We start from the raw sequence: 27,803 nt of genomic DNA, 5'->3' as shown, positions 1-27,803 counted from the left end.
TTCCTAGTGAGGGATGGATGGCACAGGATTTTATACCCCAAACAGCACTTAAAAGTGCTCTTGCTTTTTTAACACCATCCTTCAACTGAGAAAGGGAGAGAAAGAAGCAGACAAGGTGCTCTGACACATCCCTTCTAAGTGATTTCTCTCCTAAAAGTATTCAAAAGACTGATAAAAGATTTTTTTTGTGTGTGTGTTTTTGTTTTGTTTTGGTTTTTTGTTGTTGGATATTTATTTTGTTCTTGTGACTTGGCAGAAACAAAGTGGCAAGATGAAGGGAGAGAGCTCTTGCTTGTATACCTGATGGTAGCTTTAGTTGTGAGGGTGATTGGAAGAATAACAACCTTCTCTATTTGGCATGGCATGCTACAGAATTTTATTGCTATGTCTTATGTATTTCTCATTGTGAATGTCTTGTTCCAATGTAGCTAAGCCTAGTCAGGAAGCAAATCCCAAGTCAAATTGTCTCATGCATAAAGAAAGACAGTTTGGAAGGCAGGAGTCATTAGAGGGAAAGGATTTTTCATAACTAAAATGAAACCTAATTTGTTTTCACTGTCTTCCCTCCTTTGCATCTGTAAAATACTGATAGAGGTTATAATTTCTGACAGTGATGTTGATTGTGGCAGGTAGGTAGGATCCCACAGCTGAAATGATAGTGTGATATCCTGATGGGGCCTTTCACATAGAGACAAGATTGGAAGGTGCAGCTGAAAGAGGATGATGGGTATAAACGAGAATCCTGAATCTGAACAGGCCTGAAATTAGAGCAAGTTCATATTTACATGCAAGTTTCACAGCTCTCATCCAAGTTCTGAATTTTAGCAATGGTGTTTCAAGGGAGGGCTGAGCAGCACTGTGTGATCATAGGGACACAGATGAGAAGGAAACCTTTCCTCAGCAATATAGCAGAGAACCGAGCAAGCACTTGGATTTTAATCCTGCCAGAAAATGATTCTGTCTCCTGTTGCTTCATGGCAGATCCTGCCTTTCCTATTTTGGAGTGCTTTCCATTCTCTGGCATTAGTGATGACTCCCATCAGACACCTGTGGTCTCTCTGCTGATGGCTGATTGATCATACATGCAAGGCAGGGAAACAGCCTTACAAACCTTTGATCAGTGTCCTTAAGTAGAGTATGTTTTATGCATTAAATTTGACTCAAGGATTTTAGAACCATGGACTGCTTTCTCTTTAGTGAAAGTTTCAGAGTATTTGAAAACTGAGGAATTTTGTGTGGGTTTTTTTGTGCATGTCCGTACTTTGTCAGTTTGAGGTTTTTTTCCATAAACTTTTTTCCAAAAACAATTGTTCTCGCTTTTTCTTGAAGTTTTTCCAGCTGCTGATAGTGTTCAAAATAGCTCTGTGCTATGTGGGATCAAAACAGCGTTGGCATAAAAAAAAGCACAGAATTAGCTGTTTTGCTTCAACAATAAATTGGGAAATAAATGAATCATTTTGAAAAAATAATTATCGGATAGGCAGTACTCCAGAATTTGTGAGGTGTATTGGTTATCTCCACAATTAATTACATTTTGACTTGAAATGTGTGGATGTGGAAGTAAACAGCAGTGTGTTTAATAGTCACTGTATCTGGGTCACCCCAAGTAGCATTTAATCCCCCACATCAAATGGTTTGTGGGTAGAACGGTGTCCTGGGAATATCGAGGCAAGATAACAGCCATGCTCTTCACATTTAACTTGTTAATCAACAGGTAAGAAAGAGAAATGTCTTGTGTCTGCTCAGGTATCCATGAGCAGCAGCCAGATGCTTTGCCCTTTCCAAATGTACTCTGAAGAAGAATGGAGTCGTGCTCCTTGTTTTGCCCATTAGATAGCATTATCTCTGTGGAATGCCAATTCATATCTCCTTGTGCCGTGTGTGGTTCTCACATATGGGATTTTAATAACCTTCATGCTGTGCTATGAATTCATAAACAGGGCTTATGGAGGAAAAACACCACAGAACTTTATTTTTTAATTATTGCTCTTTTGAAAAACGGGGTCTGCAGGATTTTTGCAAGGGTCTTGTGACAGAGTCAGCATTTATTTTGCTGCTGCAAACAAGAGGAGGGGATAAATACAGTATTTACCTATGATGTACTTTTTCAGAATTGATTTTCAGTATCCTATTTTGTAGCCATTATAATTCTGCTGTTTTATAGATGGAATTTTGAAGGTCTGATGGTATGGGAGTTTTCCCCATTTTTCTGGAGTGTAATGTGCATTTGATTTCTTAGAACATACCTCTCCTCTTCATCCCTCCCTCCTGTCTCAGCCTGTGAAGCCACAGGCTTACTGCTCAGTGGACACTAGCACATGGCAGTAGTTTAGATTTCTGCTCTGAAAAAGAGCTATTCATTCTGGATCAGTGGGGCTTTTCCTTTCTTTTTACCCCTCTTCTCCCTGGAGTCCAGTTGAGCCACTACTTCTGCATCTCAGCCATGTCCCAGTACTGGTGAAGAAGGCACTGCTGTTGGTTAGTGGAGCTAAAAGGAGTAACAAAAACTCCTTTAGCCAGATATGGCATTGTATTTATCACTTTCTATTCACTGCTAACAGCCTTAGAAAGTAGACCTATGAGGAAGACTCAATAAACTCAGCTTTCTCCACAAACACCTACAAAGTAATGGTCTATTGGATACAGCCATTTTAGAAGTCCATGGTTCACTCATGCCAGGAGGGAAATTGCACCATGTTCCCTGCCCATATCCTGTGCCACGACCAGCTGGAGTGAACCTGTGGTCAGTCTGGATTCCAGTCTTGCAACTGTGCCTAATAATATTTTATCTGGAATAAGATTTATTTGATGTGGGTTCTGTGCAGGATTCTCATAGGACATGCAGATCAAATCTTTAGCCCATTTTCATTTTAGGAATGTTTCTCTCTCCTGTGTTTTGCATGATTTTGTGTGTGACAGGCAGTAGAAAGAACCAAGAACAGACAAAAAAAAAAGAATAATTTTTCACTAATTATTCAATTTTCAATATTTTGTTGTCATTCTGAGTTATTTCTAAAAAAGTAGTTCCCTAGGCATTGAATAGTCCTCATTATTAAAAATGTGTGCTGTCTTTTTCATTAAAATTCATTGAGCTTCCCCTTGGTTCTTCATAGTGATAGAACTATAGAATTACTGGAAAAAAGTATGTTGGAAATAACCTCTGGAGACCATCTTGTCCAATATCAACTATAAATAGGAGTAACATCAAGGTTAGGTCAGGTCTCTGCCTCTTCAAGCTTTGAAAATCTCTAGGAACAAAGGCTCCTTTGGGCACCTGTTTCAAAGCTTAATTGCCCTCTGTCATAAAAGTACTTTCCTTGAAAAAAGGATTCTTTTTTAATGGGATATATATAGTCCATCAGGTTTTTTTTCCCCCAAGCTCATCTGCCTTGGTCTTTTGTAGCCATGAGAACACCGTGAATGTCTGACACCATGTATGATGGGGTAGCTGAACACAGACACACACAAACCTCTTCATGCTGCATCTATAGTTCTACAGTTGTATGACTCAGAGAGAGGGGATGCCAAAACTTGCACATTTGCTTTGTAAATATTTTCTTCGAGTTAAATTAATACGTAATCTAGACCCTCCATCCCTCTGGCTTGCTCCTTTTGATGTTGTTAATACATATGTACATGTATGCTCTTTTTTTAAAGTCGCTAAGCAAATGAGAACATAGAGCTAATGTTGAGCATGGAAAAGTCTTCTCTTGTATACTGTTCATAGAAATGAAGAAATGTTATTTCTATGCTTTTCCTCAGCATAAGCTGTAACCTGGACACCTCTTCATTTCCTTTGGATGATTATTTTATAATTATTTGACTTAAGCTGATTATTTTTTCTTACTCAGCGGCATCCCCGAGTCCCTCACCCCAGCTTTGTGTGAGGTTGAACTTCCCCTCTTGGTTCCCAGTGTGCAGCTGGGAGCTGTTGGTAGCTTGAGGTGCAGCATGCCTGTAGCGTGGAGCAGCATTGCTCCAGAAGGACGAAAGGAGAGGCACAACTTGTTTGCTTAGAAGGCAGTTCTCAATATTCTATGACCTCTTATCTTTCCAGGCCCTCAGCTGAGATGTATTTTGCCATACTCACAGTGCCAGCAAGCCACAGCAGGCAGATACTCTCAGAGGGCTCTGATTTTCTTTTTCAAGTTGCTCTCCCCAGGAACCTGTTTTGTCAGAGCCATGGTAGTCATTGCTGCATCAGTGTGAGTTACAGAGCCACTGATGAGCTTAGGTGTTGACCTTTAAGATTGCTTTTGAAGTTTCAAAGATCCTGCTGTCATTGCTGTCCTTGGAAGCACTAGGAATCACAAGCTACATTAAAGTGAACAGTCTAAAACAACAAAACACAAAAACCTACACAAGCTCTGTGCACTCACAAGCAGAGTGGAAATGTAGAATGTGAGGAAGCCAGCATGGCCTCCAAGGCTTCCATCCCAGAGATGGACTTGGGGCAGGGAGTAGTTTCAGCAGGGGCCAGGGAAGTCCATGCAGCCCAGAACATCAGTGTGTGTGCTCACACACAGAGAAGGAGCACTGTGTTCTGGCTTTGTGAGCAGGTAACTTATATCAAGAAAGCACATTGCATCCTTTTCATGGGTTGAAGCTGAATCATGGCTGAAAGGCCTCTGCTGCTGCCCACGTGAAGGAGTAGCACCATGATTCTGTAATCTTGTCCGTCCGTGAACTGCAAATCCAGATTTCTCTTCCCAAAATTCCTATTTAGGTGAAGTCTCCATGAAGTCTTTGGTCATGTCAGTGGGAGTTTTAATTTTAACTGTAATGGAGACAATGAAAGTGCCATAGATTTACCCAGAAAGTCAGTATATAGGTACATTGCAGTGGTATTTTACTTCTGAAGATGTATGAAGGACTGAAAATTAATTCCTCTCTTAAAAAGTTAAATTATAGGCAGAATAGCAATATGATTATAAATACCCATTTTGGAAGTAGTGTCATTTACATCTTGGAACTATGTCACTGTCAGGCCAGACTTTGTAGTGGAGAAAAGATTGATAGGGTTTATTGTTTTCATCTTTTAACAAGATTTTGTTTTGCAATTGCTTCTAGCATGTTTCACCTCATAACTTACCAGCTCATTTGTGTGTGTTACTCAGCACCTCAGGCTCAGTTTGGTTCTGAGCTCTGTGCTGAGGATGCGCAAGGCCCTTGACTTCAGTAAGGTTTGGCAGAGGCCACTGAGATCAGGGGCTTTTATTCAGTGAAGACTTTTACTTGAGGGGTAAATGGGGCTGTTTGGGATGTGGCAGGAGCAGGAGCTGCCCTGTCGAGCTCCATGAGTAAGGAGAACTGACACAAAGATCTTTCCATTGTAAATGATGTAAATAAGTCACTTAACCCCAGTGGCTTCCACTTGAGTTTCCGCGTACTGAGTTACTGCAGATGTTGTTAGTCCATGGTTCAAACTGTTGTCTGCATGAAATCTGCACTGATTAAAAGGTGTTTAGTGGACATATGCACCAAGACAATGATGCAAATGCAATCAGAAGAGAGTATATGTACAGTGATTTTTTTTTTTCTTTTGAAACAGACCTTAAACTTAAAAGGTTTAAAATATGCAGCTATGCTTCAATAGCTTTCTTTAATGACTTAAGAAAATGTAAAACACATCTGCCTAATAATTTAAGCAGAACTTTCTAATCCTTTAAAATAAACTTTCTGATATTTTAAATTTTTGTCCTAGTGCCCGTTGCTATAGTGTTTGAAATTTCAGGTGTCTGATAAAATGATGGTTTAATCCTGTATCTTTCTGAAACTGAAATTATTTTATGATTTTAAAATAGAAGATATTTCAAACAATTGAATGTTTGGACTAAGACTTTCTAAGTGAAATTTTAATCTGAAATTACATTTTTAGAGAAAATTTTAAACATTTTTACAGTTGACAGTCATAGGGTAGTACTGCAAATATTGCCAATGTACTAGTGAAAGCAAATAAGTGTGGCCAAAAGTAACTGTGTAGTCTCTTTTAGATAAAGCATCCTGCAATTAAAAACACTGGACTTAGAAAGCTTCTTAAAGCTTATTTTGTCAAATGAAAAAATGCCACTGGTTTTAAAGCTATTGTAATAAACCTTATTCTTATTCCTGGCATGGATATTCTAATTCTTTTAATTTCAGAAGAAATTGATAATTAGCATTTTAGCTTATCACTTTCCGTCCATGCATACAAATAATTTGTCAGATAGACCACCAAGAGAGACAAAATTAAATAATAGGTCTAGACAGCATGGAACCAAAATAAATTAGAGGTTAGGCTTCCGGCCTGTTAGGTGGGTTTTCATGGTAAAGAAGGAGAGGAGGTTAATATAAGGAAGTTTTTCTGACAGTTTTTGCTGCCTACCTTGATGTTGTTTCCCCATATCAAATCCCAAACAAATTAACCTGAAATAATATGTAAACTTCATATTAGAAGTCCCCTAGTTTATTTGTGAGTCTAATTTTTTCAAATGTATTTAGATTAGAGGCCTTACAGGCATTACTGCATCTGTGATTCAGCCAACTAAGTTCCCAGATAATGGTCCATGATTAATGGTGAGTGCTGATAATGGGAGGTTATTAGAGAAAGCAAACTTGGAACAAATCTGCTGTATACGTTATATACTTTACCGCCATCTGTGGGTATTTATAATAAATACAAATTAAAGTCAGCGGTTAGAGCAACTCATGTTTTCCATATGTGACAGAGAATTCCTTAGACATAGTCTTCCAGTAGGCATCTTCACTGTAGGAATTCCCATTAATTTTTTTGCAGAGATACTTTACTATTACTTGCAAAGGAAAAACAGTTTTTGTGGATAGAGTTCTTTTGGCCTTGGTTGCTGTCAGGGATGTCTTTCTAGAGTCCACATGTAACGAAGGATTATGTGTTACACGTTACCTCTGCTACACATGTTATTGGGTGTGAAAAATTGTTTTTGTCCTTTTGTACTGAGATTCATTGGCTATTCAGCCCATGTGCTAACAGGACATTCCTCCCTTTTATGTCTCCTTGAGTTGTGACATTTTGCCTCCTGGTGGTTTGTATTGTTTGCTGAGCAAATATTTCTGTATAGAGAAGAAACAATTGTTATCTTCCTTATTACTAAATGTAAAAAGCAGAAAAGAAATGTGATGCAGAGAATTGCAGAAGATAAATTAGAGTTAAATATTGTGATACCAATAACCTGCTGAATCAAGGGACATGTTTTGCTGGTAGCAAATGTAATGTTGCAAATACAGTTCTGCAGCAGAGTGACAAAAGGAGTGTCATTGTTAGGATCACCTTGTGTTGTACTCTGAGTTCTTTATGCTGTTTGATGGACAGTGTCTGGTTTACATGGTGTTTTTCCAGTAACTGTTGTGCACAAAATTCAGGAGTCATCACGTAGTACTGAGGGCAGGCGAACAATGTGGTGGATGTTAAGATAAATGACCTACTGGGTTCAGCATTCTGCAAGCAGTATTTGGTTGGAAGAATTCCCGGCTTTTGAACTATTACAAAGTCATGATATTTTAAAGCCTGCGTGTTTGTAAATGGGTGATAGATGAAGTGTCACAAACATTCTGGTTATTTATGGTCATCAGCTAAAGCTCTGGGATGAAGTCAGGAATACTCTGGAACTGATGTTGTTTGTTTGGTTTTCCAGTTTTTTCAGCTGTGAAGCTAATTTTTTCATAGGCTGTTTTTCAGAGTGAATGCTGTTTTAGTGCCTGCTTCCTGAACTTGTCTGCATAGGGTGTGCATGATGGAGTTTGCCTCCCTTCCATAACAATTCAGTCCTCAACAGTGTTTGACAGGAACATTTCCACATATGTTCTTGGGTGTACTTGTCTCTTTATGCTGATTTTTTCAATATCTATGCCAGAGATATCTGCTTTTCTTCCAGTTCAGAGATGTTCATTGTGGGGATCTGAAGGTGCAGACATCTGCATGCCTGGGGATGTCAGGGTTTCTGGTTACCTACAAACTATAGTACTATATACTAAACTGAACATATCCATTTTCATCCGTTTTCTACTTGAGCAGTTGCAGTGTAAAGGACAAAAGCTTTTCTCTCTGTCTCTTCATTCCTAAATTATTTGATTGACATGTCTGATTAAGTTCTCTTCACAACAGTTAGTTTGTAACTTCAGGAGTTCTGGTTCTTCTTTGCTGGATTGCATCCCCGAACATCAGGGTTTATCTTCTCAGCTATATATATCAGTTTTTTTCTCAAGTCCTTCTTCCCCTTACATGTTTCCCTTTTAACACTAAACTACATTTTGCCCTTTTACAGGTGTCTGAAATTTTTTCTGTTCTCTCTTCTCTTCTGTGTGTTCTTTCCATGTATTTCCTCCCTCTTCTGTGACATTCATGTAAATAGGAGCACGTCCCTTCTGCCATCCTGCCTAGGGACAGGGCGATTTGCCAGGAGCGTGAGACACAAACCAAAATGGGTCTTCTGCAGACTGACTCAGAGTGCACATGCAGGACAGGTCTCCACATCCTTCAGGAAATGCCTTGGGGCAAAACTTTCTTCACCTGCCTCTCTCTCAGTGTCCTAAGTCCTTCAGAGCTGTTGACCATCAGTCCTCTGAGCTCTGCCTCTCCCAGCTCTTTCTGTTGCACTTGAAGCCCTGAATCTGGCAGCTTCCTTCCTTCATTAACCCTCCATGCAGAGGCAGAACAGTTTCTCTTGTTCTTATTTACTCTCTGCCACCTTTGTATTTTTAAGCCTTTTTTACCAATAGAGCTATCAAGAGTGTTCCAATAGTTTATTATTCCAGAAGAAAATACTAGTGTAGACTTATTTAAAAGGTGTCAGTTTCCTTAAAGTTTCAGCTGGAAATCAAGAAAAATGAAAAAAGTGAAAGGGACTGTTTTGTTAGTATGAACTCCCATTCTTTCACCTTTTCATAGTAAAGAAAAATGTTCAACTGGGGGAGCATTTTAACTCTATTTTAGAAAACTATTAAATACAATTTTTTAAAAATAGAAAGTTAAGATATTTTGATCAAGCTGGACATGGCTTTTATTAAATTTTAGAAAATTTTGTTTTATTAGATTATCATGAGAGGTATGATCTTTGACTTCTCAATTTTTGCTTTATAATAAAGTAGTGGAAGTTACCTCAAATATGTATCAAGACCTGGTTTTATTCTTTATAGGTTACATACTTGATTCTTTCTACTCAGAGTTTTCTCACGTATATTTGAGGCATTTAGTTTTCTGCTCTTGGTATCGTGAGATGTGCTTAATTCTTGCTTTGTTTCAAAGCTGCCTGTATTGTTCCCAGTAGGAGCAGCAAAATCAACAACATTCTGGTGAGCATTTGCTGTGCTGTGTCTTGAAAGAGGTAGGAGCTGGTATGGAGTTGTCTGGAGCCGTCTCAAAAGTGAGAAAGATGACACTGCATCACTTTGCACTGTGATTCGTGTTTGGAAGGTTTGAGTTTCTGCTTCGTTTTTTTTTTTTCTTTTCCATGAGAAAGAAAACTAAAATGTTTCAAAAATACACTTGCTGGTTGAAAGTTTGGATGGGGTGGGTGATTTTGGCCCACAGATTTCAACCTCTGCTCAAAATCCGAGCTTCCTTTGTTTTTCTATCTTGTTACCACTGACATGAGGAATCCACAAGATACTTGTTCAGGTAAAGGGCTGGTACAGCCCCTTTAAGGAGCTGTAACCAGAGCTGCAAATCAAACAGTTCTCTAAGAACTGGGTCAGTGTGTATAGAAAGACTTTTAAATACTGTTATTTATTCAGTCTCCTGCTGTAAGATTAGTCCCATTATGTACCTTCTGTGCACTCCCTTCCAATTCCTTCAATTTAAATAAAAACTTTCTGCTAGAACTCATGTATGTATCAGTGACATTCATCTAAATAAAATATCCCAGGCACTTGAGTCTCAGGAACAGTCTTATGAAGGAGCAGATCATGTTCTATTTATTTGAAAATGGATGCATGTTGACGTTGGGGTTATTTCAAAATAATGTCAAAATGGTAAAATCTTTATGAAATCTTAACATTAAATTTTATGAAGACAGAGATGTTTGCTGGGATATGATGCTGAGGGATAGGACCAAAATCAACTGCTGAAGTTAAAAAACCCCACAATACTGCCATAGGGCGGAAGAGGGAACAAACACAATCTCAGGGTAATCAGTCATTTTTATAATTTTTATCATTTTTTGCTTGATGTTAGTAATATAGTGTAAGTTAGATACAGTGCTGTACTACTTTGGTAGTTCTTGCTGGGTGAACACACAAATACTATCTTTATTTTCTTTTAATGTGCTGAATTTTTTCCTAGAGAAGCTTGGCAAGTCTTTTCTCTCAATCAGAGGTCTGAAGAAATTGAGTAAGTGTAGATAAAACCAGCTTGTTTAATCACTGAAACACAGAAAAAATTAAAATACATTTTTTGCTTGCAAAGTAGAGAAAAGCAATAAAAACAATGCCAGACGGTTAATGTCTCTCTTGTACCTTTCATTTCAAAGACCTCAAAAGAACATCGAAAAGAATAAAGGCAAAATCTATTCCCTATTGGCATCATTATAAATGTTGTATCCTCTGAAACTCTAAAGACATCCAAGAAGAGTAGAAGAATAAATGGCATTGAAATAAAGAAAGTCTCTCTGGAGCTTTGTTCAATCGGCTTTGTTAGAATTCACTCAAATAGGATGATTATAAGAAAAGATCTCATTTGTTTCAACATTAAAGGAGCAAATTAATATGTGGCAAGCTGCTAATAATTGCCTCATTATGTAGTGAATGGGCATTGCGTCCAATTTACAAAATTACAATCATATTGTTAAAGTAACAATTGAGAAAGTTTAGTGTGATTTTCCTAACTATCTGTGTGATTAGTTGTGGGATTCAGAGTGGAACAGTTGGTGGCTGGAGAGAGCGCACCGCCAGTCCACAGTGCTAAGGAGCCACAAGAGAAATTCAGCTTTTCATTAGTGGAGATTCCATCTGCAGAGGTCCTGAGCTGGGTTTGGTCCAGCTGGGGAGCGAATCTGGCAGTCTCAGCTGAGACCAGAGCTTGGCGTGTGTCTGTTTGTCCAGACCTTATCCTGTGGTTCAGAGACCTGGCCTGAGATCATCCCCACAGGGACCTCAGCAGATGAACAGGGCTGTGGCTGGGGAACTTGGTGATCCAAGATCTGTGCCACTGGGAAATCCATCCATACAAATGGTTCTGTAGCTGGAATTTCAGTCTCCTGGTGGAGACACTGGAAATGCTGGGGGAGTTGTCAAATTTGGACAGTAAGCAATTTTCCAAATAATGAAATCCTGTGTGGAAAAGAATCATGTTTTGTGACCTACTTTAGTTGGATTTGCTTGTGACCTTTTCTAATTCTGGCTGATTTTGTTATTTAATGATTTGACCTTTGATTCTGTGAAGCCACTTCAGTGCTAAATGCAAAGATTTAATAACTAGAACTGTTTGATAAGTGACCTTTATTACACAGCTATTTCTCTTTGCTAGAGAAATGGCACTGTTTTGCGAGTTCTAATTCACACTTTTAATTATCTTTTCTATTGTCTGTAAGCTTGCACAGGAAATGGAAAGGTCAGACATTTCATTTTCTTTACTGATTAAAATGTAAGTGTTCCTCAACAGTTACAATGTATCATTCAGGAAAAAGATGGGACTACTTGTCAGCACCATACCCAGCTGCTCTGCTGAGGTCTTCTACATCCTTCTGGTCAGCAAAAAAATTAGCAATTTTCTAGCAGCAATAATAGCTCAGCCCCCTTGGTGTTTAGAGATGGGATAAGTAAGTACATGACAAGAGAAGAAAAGCTGAATGGTTCTTAATGTTTTTGCCTTTAACTCATGTAACTATGATGCAAGTGAATGATGATGCTGTGAGAGGTGAACCTTGGCCTGATTTTCTGGGTCCACAGAGGAAAATCAGTAACAGCACAAGTTTCAGTGTGGTCCTGCCAGTCTGTTTCAGTCCCACTGCTGCTGGACCATCTCTGCAGAGGAGAGGGCAGCCAGGACTGCCTGGCAGACCCATTTATATTGTATGTGGATTCATGTGTGTCACTGAAACCACCCTTCTCATCTGTGACACTTGCAAACCAACACCACAAACTGGTGGCCTGTCTCCATATGGGGCTCAGTGAGTGAATATTGATGTGTGTTTTCTCATATGTTGAGGGAGATATGATGCGAAAAGGTGATGAAGGCAGTGGGTGATTCTGGATTCACTGGAATATCTGTCATGGGTGTCAGTCTTCTAACTCTGTCTGGGATCTCTGTTGAGAAATGTGCATAGTGGGACATGTAAAATCTCAGCATTGTGAAAAATATTTATTGTGAGATAGAGCTGGGAGGGGGTTAGCCTCCGACTCTGTTCAAGAAGGCAGATTATATGTTGACCTAGTGTAGGCATGCAGTATTATGAAATCACTTTATAAATTGGAACAAGATAAATGAATCACAACAAAAGAGCTAGAAAACCAGGGGACACAGTTGCAGGAGTGAGTGTACTCAGCTTATTCAAGCAGAACAGTTGCACTCAGTGAACAGAAAATGTGCAATGCATTTCTAACTAAGGTGAGGAAATTCAAACAATTCTAAATTTAAGAGAGCAGCTCCATTTAAATGGAGAAGGAAGAATTTAGTGAAAAAGCAGCTCTAAGGATGAGACAAATTTAAATGGAACCAGATTGTTGACCAAATTGGCTTTTCCTATCTAGCAGTTTCATATTCAGCATTTGTTAGTTTGAAAGTTCAGCCTGAAAGCTATAAATTAATCTACTGGGTCTGTAACTATTCACTTCATGCTAGAATATGAGTTATGCTCGTGGATTTGTTTAGGTCACCCAGCCATGTCCCCATAATTTATCTTAGAGAGAATTTCTGTAAGTAAGCAGTAAACAGAAAGGCTGCTGCATTCAGCTGCATCTCCTGGGATTTCATCGCTGCTGTCATAGAGCCATGCAGGACAGCTCTCTAAAACTATACCAGCTATAAAAAATGCATGGTTTTCTGTAAAGGAAACATTGACAACACTTTTGCATTCAATCAGGAATCTTTAGCTACTGATTTAGGAAAGAATGTTTTCCTGAACCAGCCACGTAACGAAATCAAATCAATCAAAACAGAGAAATCAAAGCCTTGAAATTGTAAGGTTTACTGCACAAGTCGTGCAGGATGCACCTTAATTCAGTACAATATTTGTCACCCAAAGATTAGCTCTTACAGTTTGACTTTCTTAAGATATTTGTCTCTTGTCCTTGCATTATTCCTCCTTATAAAAGAATTCATTTTATTGCCAGCAATTGCATCCTAGGGTTATAGTGGTCAAATGTAGGCAGATTATTCATCCACATCAGTTAAATGAGGTTTGATTTTGAAGAGAAATAACTGCAAGACTGATCAGAAAAGCACATAGCATCCTGTCAGAGTAAATGTTCAATGAACGTGAAGAGAATTTTTCCTAAAAAATACTAAACTGAGGTCACTGCCTCCCAATTGTGAGCATGACAGAGGATCAAGTCTGTGACCACACAAAATATTGTAGGTTATCTCTGACCTAGATGATCTCCTGTAAGGTTTTTTTCTGATGGGTCTAGTTTTCATTTGATTTCAATTTCTAACTGAACTCTTTATACAATCCTATTTAAATAGAGGGCATTTCCTTTTAGTCTGTAGGTACAAAACAATCAAAAGAGATTTACTTTTTATACTCTGACAAATGGAGTATCAGATAGGTCCTTATATCTTTGTTAGATTATCTTTTTCTATTTTCGATTCATACTGGAGTAATAGCAACCTAGAACATGGTAACAAAATACTGTTTTGATTATAGTTTTCTCAGGATTAAGTTCCTAGTTCAGGTGTCACCAGTTCCTCTGCCTCTCATTTTCGATGGATCATAACAACTCTCTGGAGAGAACAACATCTTCTCTGTCCACATCTCCTTTCCAGTTGCAGGATTTTCATACTATTCCATTGCTTTTTAGAGATACATTTTGCATTTGACTTCTGTCACAAATTTGGGAACTGTTCATTCAGACACAAACACAGTTAATGTACAGTTAAACTTCCAGCATTACTTTTTCAGTAGGTTTTTTCCTATTGCTGGCAACACCTTGTTAAAAGAGAAGCCATTGATCTAAATATTGCTTTCTACTGTTTCTTTATTTCCTTGTTTTTTTAGTGAAAAGAGTAACATTTAGAGGGGAAAAAGGAATTATTATCTGTATAGTTGACTTTGCAAGGTGGGAACAAAGGCAAGGATTGGAACTTTTCTATTTCATTTAAAAGGTTTGCATTTGTACTGGTAGGGTTTTTAAGCAGCTCTGCCATGTGGGGATTGTGGTTTTAGTTTTTTAAAGAGAAGCATTATTATCCATTTGTTGTACTGTACCTGTTTTTCTTTTAACTGAATTTTCAGTCTTCATGTTTTACAGAGAAAAACTTGCAATATAAATTATTGTTTCCTGTCTTCCAGCCTCTACAACTTGACTGTGACCTCTGTGCCATTGTTTCAAACTCGGGACAGATGGCTGGCCAGAGGGTGGGCACTGAGATAGACAAGTCCTCCTGCATCTGGAGGATGAACAATGCTCCCACAAAGGGCTATGAGGAAGATGTTGGGAAGAGGACCACCGTAAGAGTGGTCTCTCACACAAGTGTGCCTCTCCTGCTCAAGAATCCCGAGTACTTTTTCAAAGAAACCAACAGCACCGTTTACGTGATCTGGGGTCCTTTTCGCAACATGAGGAGGGATGGAAATGGCATTGTGTACAACATGCTGAAGAAAACTGTTGACAGCTACCCAACTGCCAAAATCTACGTGACCACGGAGAAGCGCATGAGTTACTGCGATGCGGTGTTCAAGAGGGAGACGGGAAAGGACCGGTGAGTCTGAAACGTGAGGAACAATTAAAACGTTTGACAAAAGATACGTGAGGAAAGTCCATGTGGGATGTCAGCTACTAAATGAGTCCCCAGATATGTTTTTAATAGATTGTTGTATGGGTTTGACTGTTATAAGCACTTGATGAGGCAGCAGCTAGGCCCCATTTACCCCACCTACGCTACCTTCTGTTCATTCCGTTGCTGTTGGCTTGAGTCCCAAAAATATTGGATGTCTTCCTGAAATGTTTTCAAAGCTGTGTGTTGTTTTCAGCTCAATTTACTATTGATTAAATTGACATTTTATTTGAAGAGGATAATCCTACACAAGCAACATTTCCAAATGCACAACCTCAGGATAATTCTGGATATTGCATTTTTTTCTCTGTTGAGATTCACTGTAGCTTTTCTTCAAACACAGACCTCAGGGTTATGCATTATTTCTGTTTCTTGGTGAAAACAGGTTATCAGACATACTGGAATAGATTTAGGTTTTTACCAGTATTATGCTGAAATGCTATTTTCTATGCTTGATAATGTGTATTTATGCTACTCAAGTGAGGCTGTAAGAGGTGAAGGTGTGAGGACTGTTTGGGCTAGCATGTTCAAAGGAGAAACTAGTTTTGTGGAGTTAAGACCACAAATTTCAAGAATTTGTAACCAAGCTGCAAAAATTCAGGTCATCTCTGTTTTGGCATGGAAGAGCATCTGTCACACATACTCACTTGAGCTAATGAGGAAGGCGTTTCCAGATCACTGCTGTGCCTTAATATTAATTTTTGAATTTGTGCATCATGAATTTGAGGTTGGAAAGGACTGTTGCCATTCTGACCAAATTAATGATGCAGGTTTTCACAAACAACTTAACATAGTCTGAAATTTTGACTTAGTTTTTGAAGTAGAAAAGCTTATCTCAAAAGTACTTGTTTCACTATGTTATTAAACTGTCAGAACTTGGTGACAGTTGATTTTTTCCTATTTTTCAAACTATTGGAGCATAAGGAGGAGCCTGCCCCTGTTCACCAAGTGCACATATTGCTGCTGTGGTTCTGGAGTTGGAGGGAGCTCATATATCTCATAAAGGTGTCAAGGTTATAATGGCTTCTTTAGTTTAACTGAGCAAACTGATAACCAGAGGCTAATAAATACACAAGATCCATTCTTGAAAAATGACCTTTAATAATCCAAGTCATCCTGTTTACATATTAATCAAGCCAAATATGATAATGGATATGTTATTGTATTGCTGTACACAAATTTGTTTGTATTTATGAGTCAGTCAGGTCACAGTGACTTTACATTACGTTATCAAAATCCTTATTGTGAGATTAGACCTTGAAAATCTCCTCTTTTTCCTATGAAAGAAGGACATCTCATCTTTCAGTGTCAAAGTATCCTTCTCTCCAGCCTAATCCATGCCTCTTCAACAAATTAACACATCTCAGGTTTTTATTGTTACGCAATTAACACAATACAAATGCTTCTTTTCATGTAAAAAACAGACTGAACTTCTCTCAGAGCTTACAACAGAGTTCTTAAGCAACCTAATGTCAAAATGGCCCATGTTCTTTTTCCTTAAGTTTCACATTGCAACAGCAATACATTTTTATGAGCCTGGCTCACGACCCTTCACGTTGTTTGTGCATGTGTGTCCCTTTGACACCAAGGGAAAACCCACCACTTCTCACAGTGGCAGCCAGTTAACATCCTTCTATCTACTGAAACTTTCATTTTTAGTCCTGCTTTTCCACATCAAATACTTAGTGATGTTTTTAACATCATTTAGTGATTTTGTCATGCAGAAACAAGGGAAATGATTGATGCATCACCAGCCAACGCCTTCTGTATCTCTAGAAAACATCTTGCAGTTCCCTAGTAATTGGGGACTTCAATTTGGAAACTGTTTCATTTTCTGTAACATCTTCAATTTGCAGGACCTGTCTTCTGTTTCTAGGGAGGGTCATGAGACTGTTAGAGGTATATGTGGCATTTGTGGAAGCAGTAAATGGAGAGCACAGGAGATTTGTGGGTGATGAAAATACTTTCACACATTGTGCCAGGCTATTATGATGCTGAGACAGACTCAGGTTCCTCAGCCAAATATTCCTTCAGTTCCTCAGAGAAACATCAACCCTTGCTTGGAATATTAGATTGAACAGAGGTCTGGTTCGACATGTTTCCAGCAAAAATTCTGGAAGGAAACCAATTTCAACTCATATTTTAAAATGTACTGAGTGAATTGCAACTACATCTATTTTAGTTTAATCCTAAAATACTGTCTTTCTGTACAGTATATGCTGCTAATGCATAGTAAGATTGCATTAGCAGCATATACTGTACAGATTTCTAGTCTGTCGAGCCTTTAATGAGTTTTCTGTTTCTACTCTTTGATGTACAATCTTTTTAGGTAATTAGTGGGAATTTCCAGCAGTTTCATCCTTGTGGTGCTCAAGTTTTAAAAAGATTTTGTGAGAAGCAGCTAACAGGTAGGTGCTGCAGTCACTTTTCTACTGCAGAAAAGCTCTGGTCCTGCAGTGCTGACATGGGAGCTTTATCCCTGACTTCACTGGGTGCAGCTCCAAAATCCACAGCTTTGATATTGACAAATGATTTATCACCGATGCATGGAAGAAACAAGAATTGCCTCTGAGTAACTTTGAACAAACAGTGTTTTTTATTTTGTAATGCATTTTTTAATTCTACAGTAGTACAAAATGCCCTCTGATATGGGCTTCCACACTGGGTAATTAACCTTGCATGAGTGTTAAGAATCTGGGGAACATATGTTCTTTCTGAGAGTATTTGTTAGTGAAGCAGTCGAGTTCAAGGTGGTGAATGCTCATCCACTTTGAATAATTGTTCTACATAAATAGTATTCAATACCAGACATTCACAATTTTTCATTAATGCATTTTGCTTGGTACTTCCCTAGAGGGAGCATAAAGCTGGCAGCTTCTTCCAGTACTTCACTAATGTGCTGGTATATTATATATATATTTACTCAAGTGAAAGGATTTAAAGAGATATTAGATAATTACTAAATGTGCCATCTTTGTATGTACCTCAATCCAGATAAGTAGTTCTAAAGCCATCTATATCTCTGCCATGCAATACAAATATAATGCAATATGATATAATAACATTTAATTGGTAATAACAGAGAAAACTGTAGTCTTCATTAAAGCAGCAAAGCTAATTCTGGTCTGATAAAGTGTACTGAGCATCCCTAAATAGGTTTTAATTAGCTGGCACCAAAGCTTCACCACCCTTAGGGAGGGTGAAATTAATGAAAACTAGCAGCAAATAGATCAATGCTACTGGATGTTCTTGCCTTAGGTGAAGGTGATGAGAAAGAAAGGAGTGTCTTTTAAGGATCATTTAGAAAACAGTCTGCGCTAAAAGTCACTTTCAACAAGCAATGCTAAAATAAATCTGTGCTGATAGCAGAGCACTCTGATGTTTCCTGGACTGCAGGGAACTCCATTTGTGTTTCCACTGCAAGCATCTCAGGCCAGCCCCTGAGCACTGCCCAGCTCCACGTCCCCCTCGGGCTGGCAGTGGGCTCAGAGCCTCTGTCCCTCTGCACAGGGGAGGTGTCCAGCCCCAGCACACAGCCAGTGCTATGTGCTGGTACTGCTCAAAAATCACCTTAGCTGGCTGTTTGCAGTCACTCTTCTTGTGAGTAACTACTGAAAAGAGCCTGCTGGGCTCTGCTGAAGAAATGTATCCTGAGCTCCTAAAATTCCCAGTAAGAGATACAAGATAATGTTTGGAAATTCAGCCAGTTTGGTAGACAGAGGACTTTACATGTGCACTGTGTTAACTCAGACACTGCTCATCCCATACCCAATCAGTTCAATTCAACAGCATTTTATTCGTTACACACACCATGTCTTCAGGAGACAGGTTCACTGAGCCACATTTGCAGTCAAATTGCTGTTTCTGAAAGACTTCTGTCGATATCTTGGACAATTCTGAAGAAACAAAATTGCTTTTGTGCTTCTCTTCCAGAAGTTCTTAGTTTCCTCAGTTCATGCCAGATGGTGCTATGTGTTAGGTTGTGAGAAAGCTGTTTTATCATTCAAGGGAAAAAGATGTATCATTCTGGTTGCTGACTTCTGCATCAAGATTCAAAATTTGGGGTTGTGTTCAAGCTTCCATTGTACTCAGTTCTGCTCACTAATTATTTATTACTTCAGTGATATATGAGATCTATATTATATCTCTGTCATTTAGATCTAGCAAATTACATTCATCTAAAGTTTGGATTGACACTGTTAAGACAACTGCAGTCATCACAGCTTCACCTCAGCTAATGTGTGGTTTTTCATGTGTCTGACTAATCTACATGAAGCTATAGTCTAGTAAAAATGTCATTGAAATGAATAAATGAAATTACATTCTCTGAGGTTCAAGTAGCTGCAAGTTCTATTGTTTGGTGATATTCTCTGTGAATTGAGGCAGTAAAGCTGTCAGTGTCCAGAATATCAGAGTTTTATGCTGTATTTCTGGTTGTTGGCTTGAATGAAATATTATAGTAATGATATTTTCATTTTTGGGCTTCCTTTCATGTGTGTATTGGTTTCTCTATCAGAGTTATTTGGAGGAAATATAAAAGATTAGCTAGTGTTGCTTAAATTTGCAGAAAGCACTTTTTCCTTGGGAAGCTGTGAACATTGACACAGTTTGGCTCAGAGAATTAAATTTTGGCACTTGGGAATTACATCCCATCAGTACTTTGTATTAATGTGATTTAAAAAAAATAATTCTGGAAGATGAGTAAAAGTTCATTTCATTTTGAATAGAAATTAAGCAGAGTTAGGGAATACCAATGTTTTTAAATTACAGAACTTTAGGAAGAAAAGGATGAAAAAATTGATTCAGATTGACAGAGGAAATGTATAATGTCTGTTGGAACATTTTTAAGGACAAAGATTAATTGTAGTTTACAATTTGCTGTAGTCTTTATCATGATGATGTAATATCTGCTGCTGCACCAGTAAAGTCAGCAAAAGGTTCTCAACTGCCCACGAGCATCTCAGCAACCCCAAAAATACATGTTTGATATAGTGACCATTTTTCAAGTACTTGACATAGGATCTTTCTTGAACTATTGCTTGGCATTTCCATTCTTCCTTTTTATAAAGTAATTCCTTCAAAAAATCCTAATGGATTTGTCCATCTTACTTCATAAAGGGTTTAAATAGTTTCATTGTCAGTCAAGACTGCTTTATTACCTGAAAAAACAAGGGTCTAAAGCATGAAACCTTAATGAAATAAATAGATTTTTCATTATAAAACACTTAAAACCTCAGCATCTATTGCTATTTGTGGTCAACCACCAGATGGTTAACAACTGTTTGGGGGTTTATATCCACTCTTCCATTTCCTGGTAAAACACCAGTTGTTCCTGAGTGTTCTGCATTTATTCCCTGCAGCCCATTAGTAACTGCATTTATAGTCTTTATGAAGATTTTCCTAATTAAGATGAACACTTTTCTCTATTAGGCAGATGGAACTCAATAGAAGAAGTCCGTTCTTTATTAACATGCCAGTAAATGCTGCTCAAAGCACCAGCACTTCTGTTAAGGAGCACAGCTCCTACTACATTACACTAATTACACAGTAAAGTGAAACTTTATTAAAAAATATCAATATTAGCTATTATTTTGTGATAAAGCAGTGGCTGCATATAGATTGGTGTGAGCTTAGAGACCTATTGATTCTGCAGGGGTTGCTGACTATAGCCATGGAGTTGTTTCTTTTTAATTAATGATTAAAGACAAAGAATATATGATCAGGATCTACTCTATCATTGTGCATTTTCACATGTTCTTTGAATCTATCCATCTATGTCTTCTAATTTATCAAATCTTCATCAAGTGCCACTGGATCTGTTTTCTGCTTCTGATGAACTGTGTGTTAAATCTTTATCCAGTGTTTGGTATAGCCCTGTGCACACATTTTTCATCCTGTGCTTTAAATACTCTGCAGCTTTTGTGGTTATGAGAGATTTGCTGATACCTCTCAGAAGGAACTGTGCATGTGGATGGGATTCTGGATTCAGTCCTTGAGGGTCCCTTGCAACTCAGCATATCCTGTGACTGTGATTGTCACATCCCATGAACATCCACCTTTGGAAAGGATGATGTAAGTCAGTGACTCATGCTGGCAATCCTGGTGCCATCCTGGTTTGCAGGGCTTCCAGTTTTGCTGCTGGTGGTGAGGATATTTTATGGTTGCAAAGGAAAAAAGTATTGGAGAGAAAAACTAGCAGAAACATAGATTTTGAATGAAGCCTTTGTTGTTAATCTTCCAGAGCTCGTTTTTCACTTCTCAGATTACAGTGTATAAAATAGGTCTTTATGTTCCTAAAGGAGTTTATAATTTTGAAGGAATATAAATAATTTTTTAAAAATCTATAGCTTAAAAAAAACAATCAATTTTTTAAAATTCAGCCTTGCTGCCAGGTGAAGTAATTGTCTTGAAAAACAGAGTGATTACCATTGAAGTCTGTACTTATTACTTGTTGTCACACAGCAATTCTTCTCTAAGAGATTTTAAACAGATTAGAAGATAAATGTAGTGTTGCTATTGTTTAAGTGTGATATGTTGTGGTTGCTGGTAACTGTGGGGTTTCTAATGGAAGCTCCCTGAAGAGCTCTGAGCTGAATTTGTAGTGCTAAATAAAAAAAATACTGGAATCAAACTGCATGAGATGCACTGGGATGTTTCTGCTGCAGAGCCTGTGCTCAAGTGAGGATAGCAACTTTATGAGACAGGGAATAACTCTACAACAATTTCTTGCTTTGGATGGAGAAGAGTTTCTGTACATCTATCCACCCCCTAGTTAGTCAAATTCATTAGAAACTACTTTTATAAGAAAAGGTGTATGAGAACTCTGATGCATGTCTCACAGAATGATATTTAGAAGAGATTGTCATCTCAAAGCTTTGTAGAAGTAAACAACACAGCAAAAGAAAATCTGTTTGAAAGTAGAAAAAGTTCAGCCTGAACTTATGTTCAAGTATTTTATCTAAAAATGTAGAAAGATTAGTAAACAAATTCTGCATGGAAAATTTAATTAGTAAGAAGTCAAGCCTACGTGAGACCTCATAGGTAGGAGGAAAACTAAGGGGAAATGGGAATTTCTGTGACTAATTATGTTAATTTAGAACTCATTGTAAATAGGTGCTTGGTTGTGCACATCTTCAATATGTATTTTTACCCAGATGAAAACAAAGCACATGTTCTACATTTTTAAATTTCTGTGTCTGTTATCCCACACAAAGAATTTAGGTTGTAATTTCAGGACAGTGAAACTGTTCAAATCTATGGATCCATAGCACTTACTTACCTTTGAAGGTGACTCAGGATTCATAACAGTGCTTCTTGGGGAGCCTGATGTGCTATTGGGATATGCTACAACCTGTGTTTAGAAAACAATCACTCCTACACAGTTCCCGTGACACTCAACTTCTCTGAGCTTTTAACCATGAGGCAGCTCTGCATTTGAGGAGTAACATGCACAAGAGCCGCATGTACAATTTTTCTCAGAGATTCACATCTTCAGCAGGTTTTGGAACTTCCAACAGTCTGGAAAAACATAACTGTAAGAGTGGGGATTTATTATGAATCTTCAATCTTATGTCTTCAAACAGTTTGTGTGAAGTCTCAGATATTGACCAGCATGGGGCTTAGTTTGTGTTTGAAGAGAAATAATTTTTTAATATAGATGTTCAAAGATTCAGCTGTTCTGTTTTCAAGATTTTGTAAGCAATTCCTGGTTGTGGGAGCATTCAGTACAGTTGGGAACAGTTACCAGAGACACCACTCATCTCAGAGCCTGAGCAGCCTGTCTGGTGCATTAGAATTCAGTAAACATGCAATTGCAGTAGAAGAAAAGATCTTTAACTGCTCATATTTGTTCTTTACAAGTTTCTTGTTGGTACCCCAGCCTTACATTTACAGACTTATTTTTATTTTTTTATTATTTTTATTTAAATCAAGTCATCCCAGCAGGCATATCCTCTCTGCTCTAGTCCTGCAGGTTACAGAAAGGAGGCATAAACTCCCTGTCTAATAACATTCTCTACATGATTCATTAAAACTTTCAGAGCACAGGACTTTCTGCAAAGCTTTAAAAATTGCTGCAGATGATGTCACTAGTGTAGAAAAAGAGAAAGAAAAGAGTTAGCAGATGAAATTCTAAAAAACAAACAGCATGCTTTTATCTTAACAATAAAAACAAAGATAAATGTCAGAAATATGTGCTCTGTGTTCAGTTTGCTCTCCATATGTTTCAGAATTTTTCTTGAATAAATTCATTAGATTTGCTAGTACTTCTGTTTCCAAAAAATGTCCTAAATATTTTCCATGAGAACATTTCTGAAAAGTGTTGCAAGTATCACAGAAGTCTCAAAATGACTTTGTGAGGCAAAGGGTATTTGTCCCCTTTTTACAGCCTGACTGCTCTGAGAGAAAAGGACACCAGGGGAAAGCAGAAGCTATTGCTGTGCAGAAATTCATGCCCACAGGGCTTTTTGAATATTGTATGCTTACCATGAAGGCATTTCAATCTCATATGGTCCTAATTTGGAGTTGGAATGTCTGGAAGTGCAGTATGGAACAAATTTCTGCTGCTCTATAACCTGTTTTCTGCCAAACATGCTAATGTTACCATATTTCCTTCTATATGAAATCAGCAGTAGTCTCTTGTCATTTTAAAATCAATCAAAATATTAGGAAAAGAAAATAATCTAAAGAGTATGTGCAAAGCAGTATTCCTCCAAAAGAAATTTTTTTTGTTTCATTTTTTAAAAGTATTTCATGTATTATCAATATTCCCTGCCCATGCATTTCAGCATTCTTTACACACCTTTCTAGCCCTTTAGGAAATGTGGCTAGTGCTGGTCATGTGTATCTTTTTCTTTTATCAAGGGAGAATTGTGTCTTTGCCAGAGCTCAGTGGTTGTGGATTTTCGCTTGCTCTGTTTGTGCTGCTCTGATTTTCTATAAGTGATGACACTGTTGAAATATGTTTTGTGTTTGGGAGTAGAAGCAAGCAGTGGTCCTTAACTCCTTGGGGCTAATTTCATGGTCTGAAATTGCCTTTACCTCCCCTTCCAAGAATGAACAGTGTTCAGGAGAGCTGGGTTTCAGCTTCACTGTTCAGAATGTGCCAGGGACTCTCAGCTGCAGTGGCATCCCGGAGCCTGCACACTGCTAGAGGTATTTTGAGTCCTGCTCATGGAGTGCCTTTTGGATATGAAAAGTCATTTAACTTTACAGAGGGCATCCCCAGGGTATCCTCAAGCTTTATGTGGTGCTTAGATCTGTCCAGTCATTTCCTACCAAGTTACACTGCTTTGCTTGGTTAGAAGGAAGGCAGTGAATGGAGGAGTAGCTACAGCCACTTCAGTATTTATCAGTGGGAAACAGGATTTCAGGCACTATTTCTGGATATGGTTTAGGATGGTACCTGAAAATGATACATTGAGGGAAGGCTTTTGCCAGTTTCCCTTCCAAGCTCCTAATTTTGGATCACTTGGTAGTTTTCCTTTGTTTTTGACATAATCACCATTGGTGTCATATAAATTTGACCAGTTTCAGGGTAGCACAAGCAAGAGAAACTCCACATATTTTCCTTAAACTTCTTTGATCTGCATTCCAGGCCTAAGACTGGCAAGTAATATAAACATTTTCTTCATTACTACTTTACATTTTTCCTTGAGGCTATCATGCTGATTTCAAAACCATGGTCATCATTACACTGAAATGGTGGCATTAATAGATTGGTCTTTGTGGGTGGATTATAATATGAAGTTTCAAAATAATTGCCCACTAATATGAGAGGTGGATGTATAGCATTCTATTGCTCGTAATGCAACCATTAAAAGAACAATTATGTGATAATGAAAGGACTCGTTATGCTTTAGTTTATCTTTGCATAAAGTTAATAGCTAATGAAAACAGGGAAGATTCTATCTAATTACATTTTACATTACTTTTGCTCTTCCCATAAAGAGAACATTTTGCACAGAATTGTAGAATGGCATGCCTCTGTACTAAATCTGTGTCCACTCTCTATGTGCTTCAAGTTACTGTTTTAAGACCAATAGTTGCATGGTCTTTTTAATCAAATGCTGCCCATAGTCTTCACAAAGAACATTTTTGAAACTAAATTATCGAAGGGAGTCAAATTTGCAACGTGACTGTGCTGAACTAAAATTTGAAAATTAATTTAATTTCTTCAGGTTTGAAGTGTTAGAAAAATGAAGGAAGCTTGACACCAAGTCAGTCAGTAGAATACTGTGTTTCTTTGGGTGAATGAGAAATGTCAAACAGGTAATTACCTACTATCTGTGGCGATTTCTGTTCAGTATTGTCTACAACACTGAATCAAAGTATTGTCAGGCAGGTGAGCAAGTTTCTTTTCTATTGTATCCAGGGGTGGAACATGCAAGAACAAATAGCAAAACTGGGATTTGGCATGGATAGAGAAATCTCTCATTTTGTATGTTAGCATACTAAGCTCTGAATGAAGAATGTTTAGTTCAGGAATGCATAGATAGAGCTTTCAAGTTACCTTAATGGCAAGGGAACTAATTAGAATTAAGACATTTTGGTGTTTTTATATACAGATCATACTACACTGATTTTTAAAGATGCAGCAAGATTGTGCTCCACTTTTCAATATTTTGCATATTTTTTAAACTTTTCTTTTTTTTTTTTTAATGCTACCTTTAAATGCCAAAGTCATGGAGGTGGGAGTTATATAATCTAATCCATTTCACTCCAGAACAGAATTAAGAGATATTAATTAAGCAGTTGCGAAGTATAATTTTATTGCTTTTACTAGGTATTATACAAAATTACATCAATAGAAAATCTCTTTGGTATAATTGCATGACATTTAATTAATTTATGTTCCAGTGAGCTCAGTGGTGGGTTGAGTTTATGAGCCACAGCGTGCATGGTTTTAAGGTGTTCAGTGTTTTAGGGTTACTGTCTGAGGCTCTGTTGGAATGCTAGGTCAGCTAAGGCACTAAGGTGCATCTTGTCTGTGGGTCTTGAGGCCTGGTTCCAAATAATTCCTGAAGCATTTCAACTTTTAGGCCTTCTCTTACACCTATCTCAGACCCTTCCATTTGGATTAGCTAACTCAAATAATGAACTGTAATGTTGTTGCTGTGTTTTGCTCACAAACTCTCTCCTCCATACTTCTCTTACACTTTCTCTTTCTGGTCAGAAATGACAGGATTGTTAACACTGGGGGGCTGATCTGGAGATCACCCTGTCCCACCCCCTTGCCGAGGCAGGGGCACCAGAGCAGGTTGTACAGAAACGCTCCCAGATGCGTTTGCAATGTCTGCAGTGATGGAGGCTCCACGGCTTCTCTGGGCAGCTGTTCCAGCGCTCTGCCACCCACAGTGTAAAGAACTCATTCCTATGTTAACATGAAACTTCTTTTGCCTTGGTTTATGGCCATCGCTCCTTCCTCTGTCCTGTTGCTGGGCTCCACTGAAAAAGAGTTGCCCACCTTTGAGGTATTTATATTATTAATGAGATCCCCTCCCAGTGTGCTCTTGTCCAGACTAAACAGGCCCAGCTCCCACAGTCTCTCCTCACAAGAGAGATACTCCAGACCCCCGTGTGGCCTCTATTGGACCTTCTCCAGCAGCTCCTTGTCTTTCTTACCCTGAGGAGCCCAGAACTGGAGACTGAACTCCTGACGTGCCTCACCAGGCCTAAGAAGAGAGGGAAGATCACTTCCCTCAACCTGCTGGTTGCACTCTTCCCAATGGGATACTTGTTTCTCTATTACACGTTCCTTTCTTTTCTTGAAATATTTTTTCCTTTTCTAAAATTTTTACAGATATTTTGGACATTTTTTCCTCTTTTATTTCTGCCTCATTGTTTGTAACTATGTCATCCATATAGCTTTCTTCTTTCAGCCTTTTGTCCTTTTATTGTAAAACATATTGCTTTGAACACACCTCCCATTTTCAACACAATCTCTTTTAAAACAGCTCACAGACCTGCAAGGTATCTGATGAAGAGCAGCTTTTCCCTCTGTGCCCTTGCCCTTGCCCTTGTGCTTCCTCATTCACTTGAATCCTGGTGCAGAGCACCTGAAAGTCTGCAGGTCTGGAACTGCAGATCTCAACTCAGTACATCCAGTTCTTAAAACAAAACCAAAATATCACAGTGGGGCGTAGAAGCTGTGCATGATTATTTATTGATGATTGTTGGTTACAGGAATTAAAACAGCAGGGAGCTCAGATTTTGATCAGAAACAAGTGATTTTTCTGTACACTTTTTATTGTAAAATGTGAACATAATATAAACCCATTGTGCTCCTGCTGTTAAATGCTGACCTGCTGTATGAACAGTGCATGTTCCCTGTCACACAGGTATGTAGCTCTGTGTATGTGAGCATTGATTAAGGCTTGAGCTGTTATAAAGCAATTTTTATATACGTGAATATAGGAGCTTTCACAGCTGCTCTCAAGTGTGCCAAGCACCAGTGCAAGGTGATCTCCAAGTGAAAAGCAAAGGGATCTGGGGCTGGGCAGCCTTTCTGTGGGCTCCCAGTACAGGAGTGTTCACACAGAGTCTCTATTCATGTGCTGGCAGTGAGCAGAGTGCATGTTCTTTGCTTTTTGTAAGCACTTTTCTATTATAAATGTACAAGATAGCCAGCCTGGCAGTGACTTTTAGGTCGATAGTTATAATTTATTTGCTTTTAGTTTTTGTAACATCACCAACTGCTAAGGGAATTGATGCTTAATACATTTCTAAATAAGTAAAACTAAAGTATAAATAAATTATGCCTGGTTTATTAGTCCAGGTGTTTTCAGCATTGCTGAAAGTGGTTTGATGACAGCCACCAGCACTAGCAGTGGAAAAAAACCCCTTGATTTCACAGTGATTA

The 27,803-nt window shown here is 38.3% G+C and overlaps 1 protein-coding gene across 2 annotated transcripts in view; it reads left to right on the top strand.

Annotated features, from left to right (window-relative positions):
* The window catches only part of ST6GALNAC3 (ST6 N-acetylgalactosaminide alpha-2,6-sialyltransferase 3), a 215,555-nt gene that overhangs the window by 125,157 nt on the left and 62,595 nt on the right, over window positions 1–27,803 (top strand). For both annotated transcript variants that reach the window (XM_059478701.1, XM_059478700.1), the window contains exon 3: window positions 14,460–14,869. In XM_059478701.1, coding sequence (XP_059334684.1) covers window positions 14,460–14,869 — 410 coding nt within the window. The remainder of the gene's footprint in view (window positions 1–14,459; window positions 14,870–27,803) is intronic.

Source organism: Ammospiza nelsoni, chromosome 9 (assembly GCF_027579445.1).
Source record: "Ammospiza nelsoni isolate bAmmNel1 chromosome 9, bAmmNel1.pri, whole genome shotgun sequence".
NCBI classification, from domain to species: Eukaryota; Metazoa; Chordata; class Aves; order Passeriformes; family Passerellidae; genus Ammospiza; species Ammospiza nelsoni.
The sequence above is the reverse complement of the archived record's forward strand: the minus strand, read 5'-3'. Positions and strand labels throughout refer to the sequence as shown.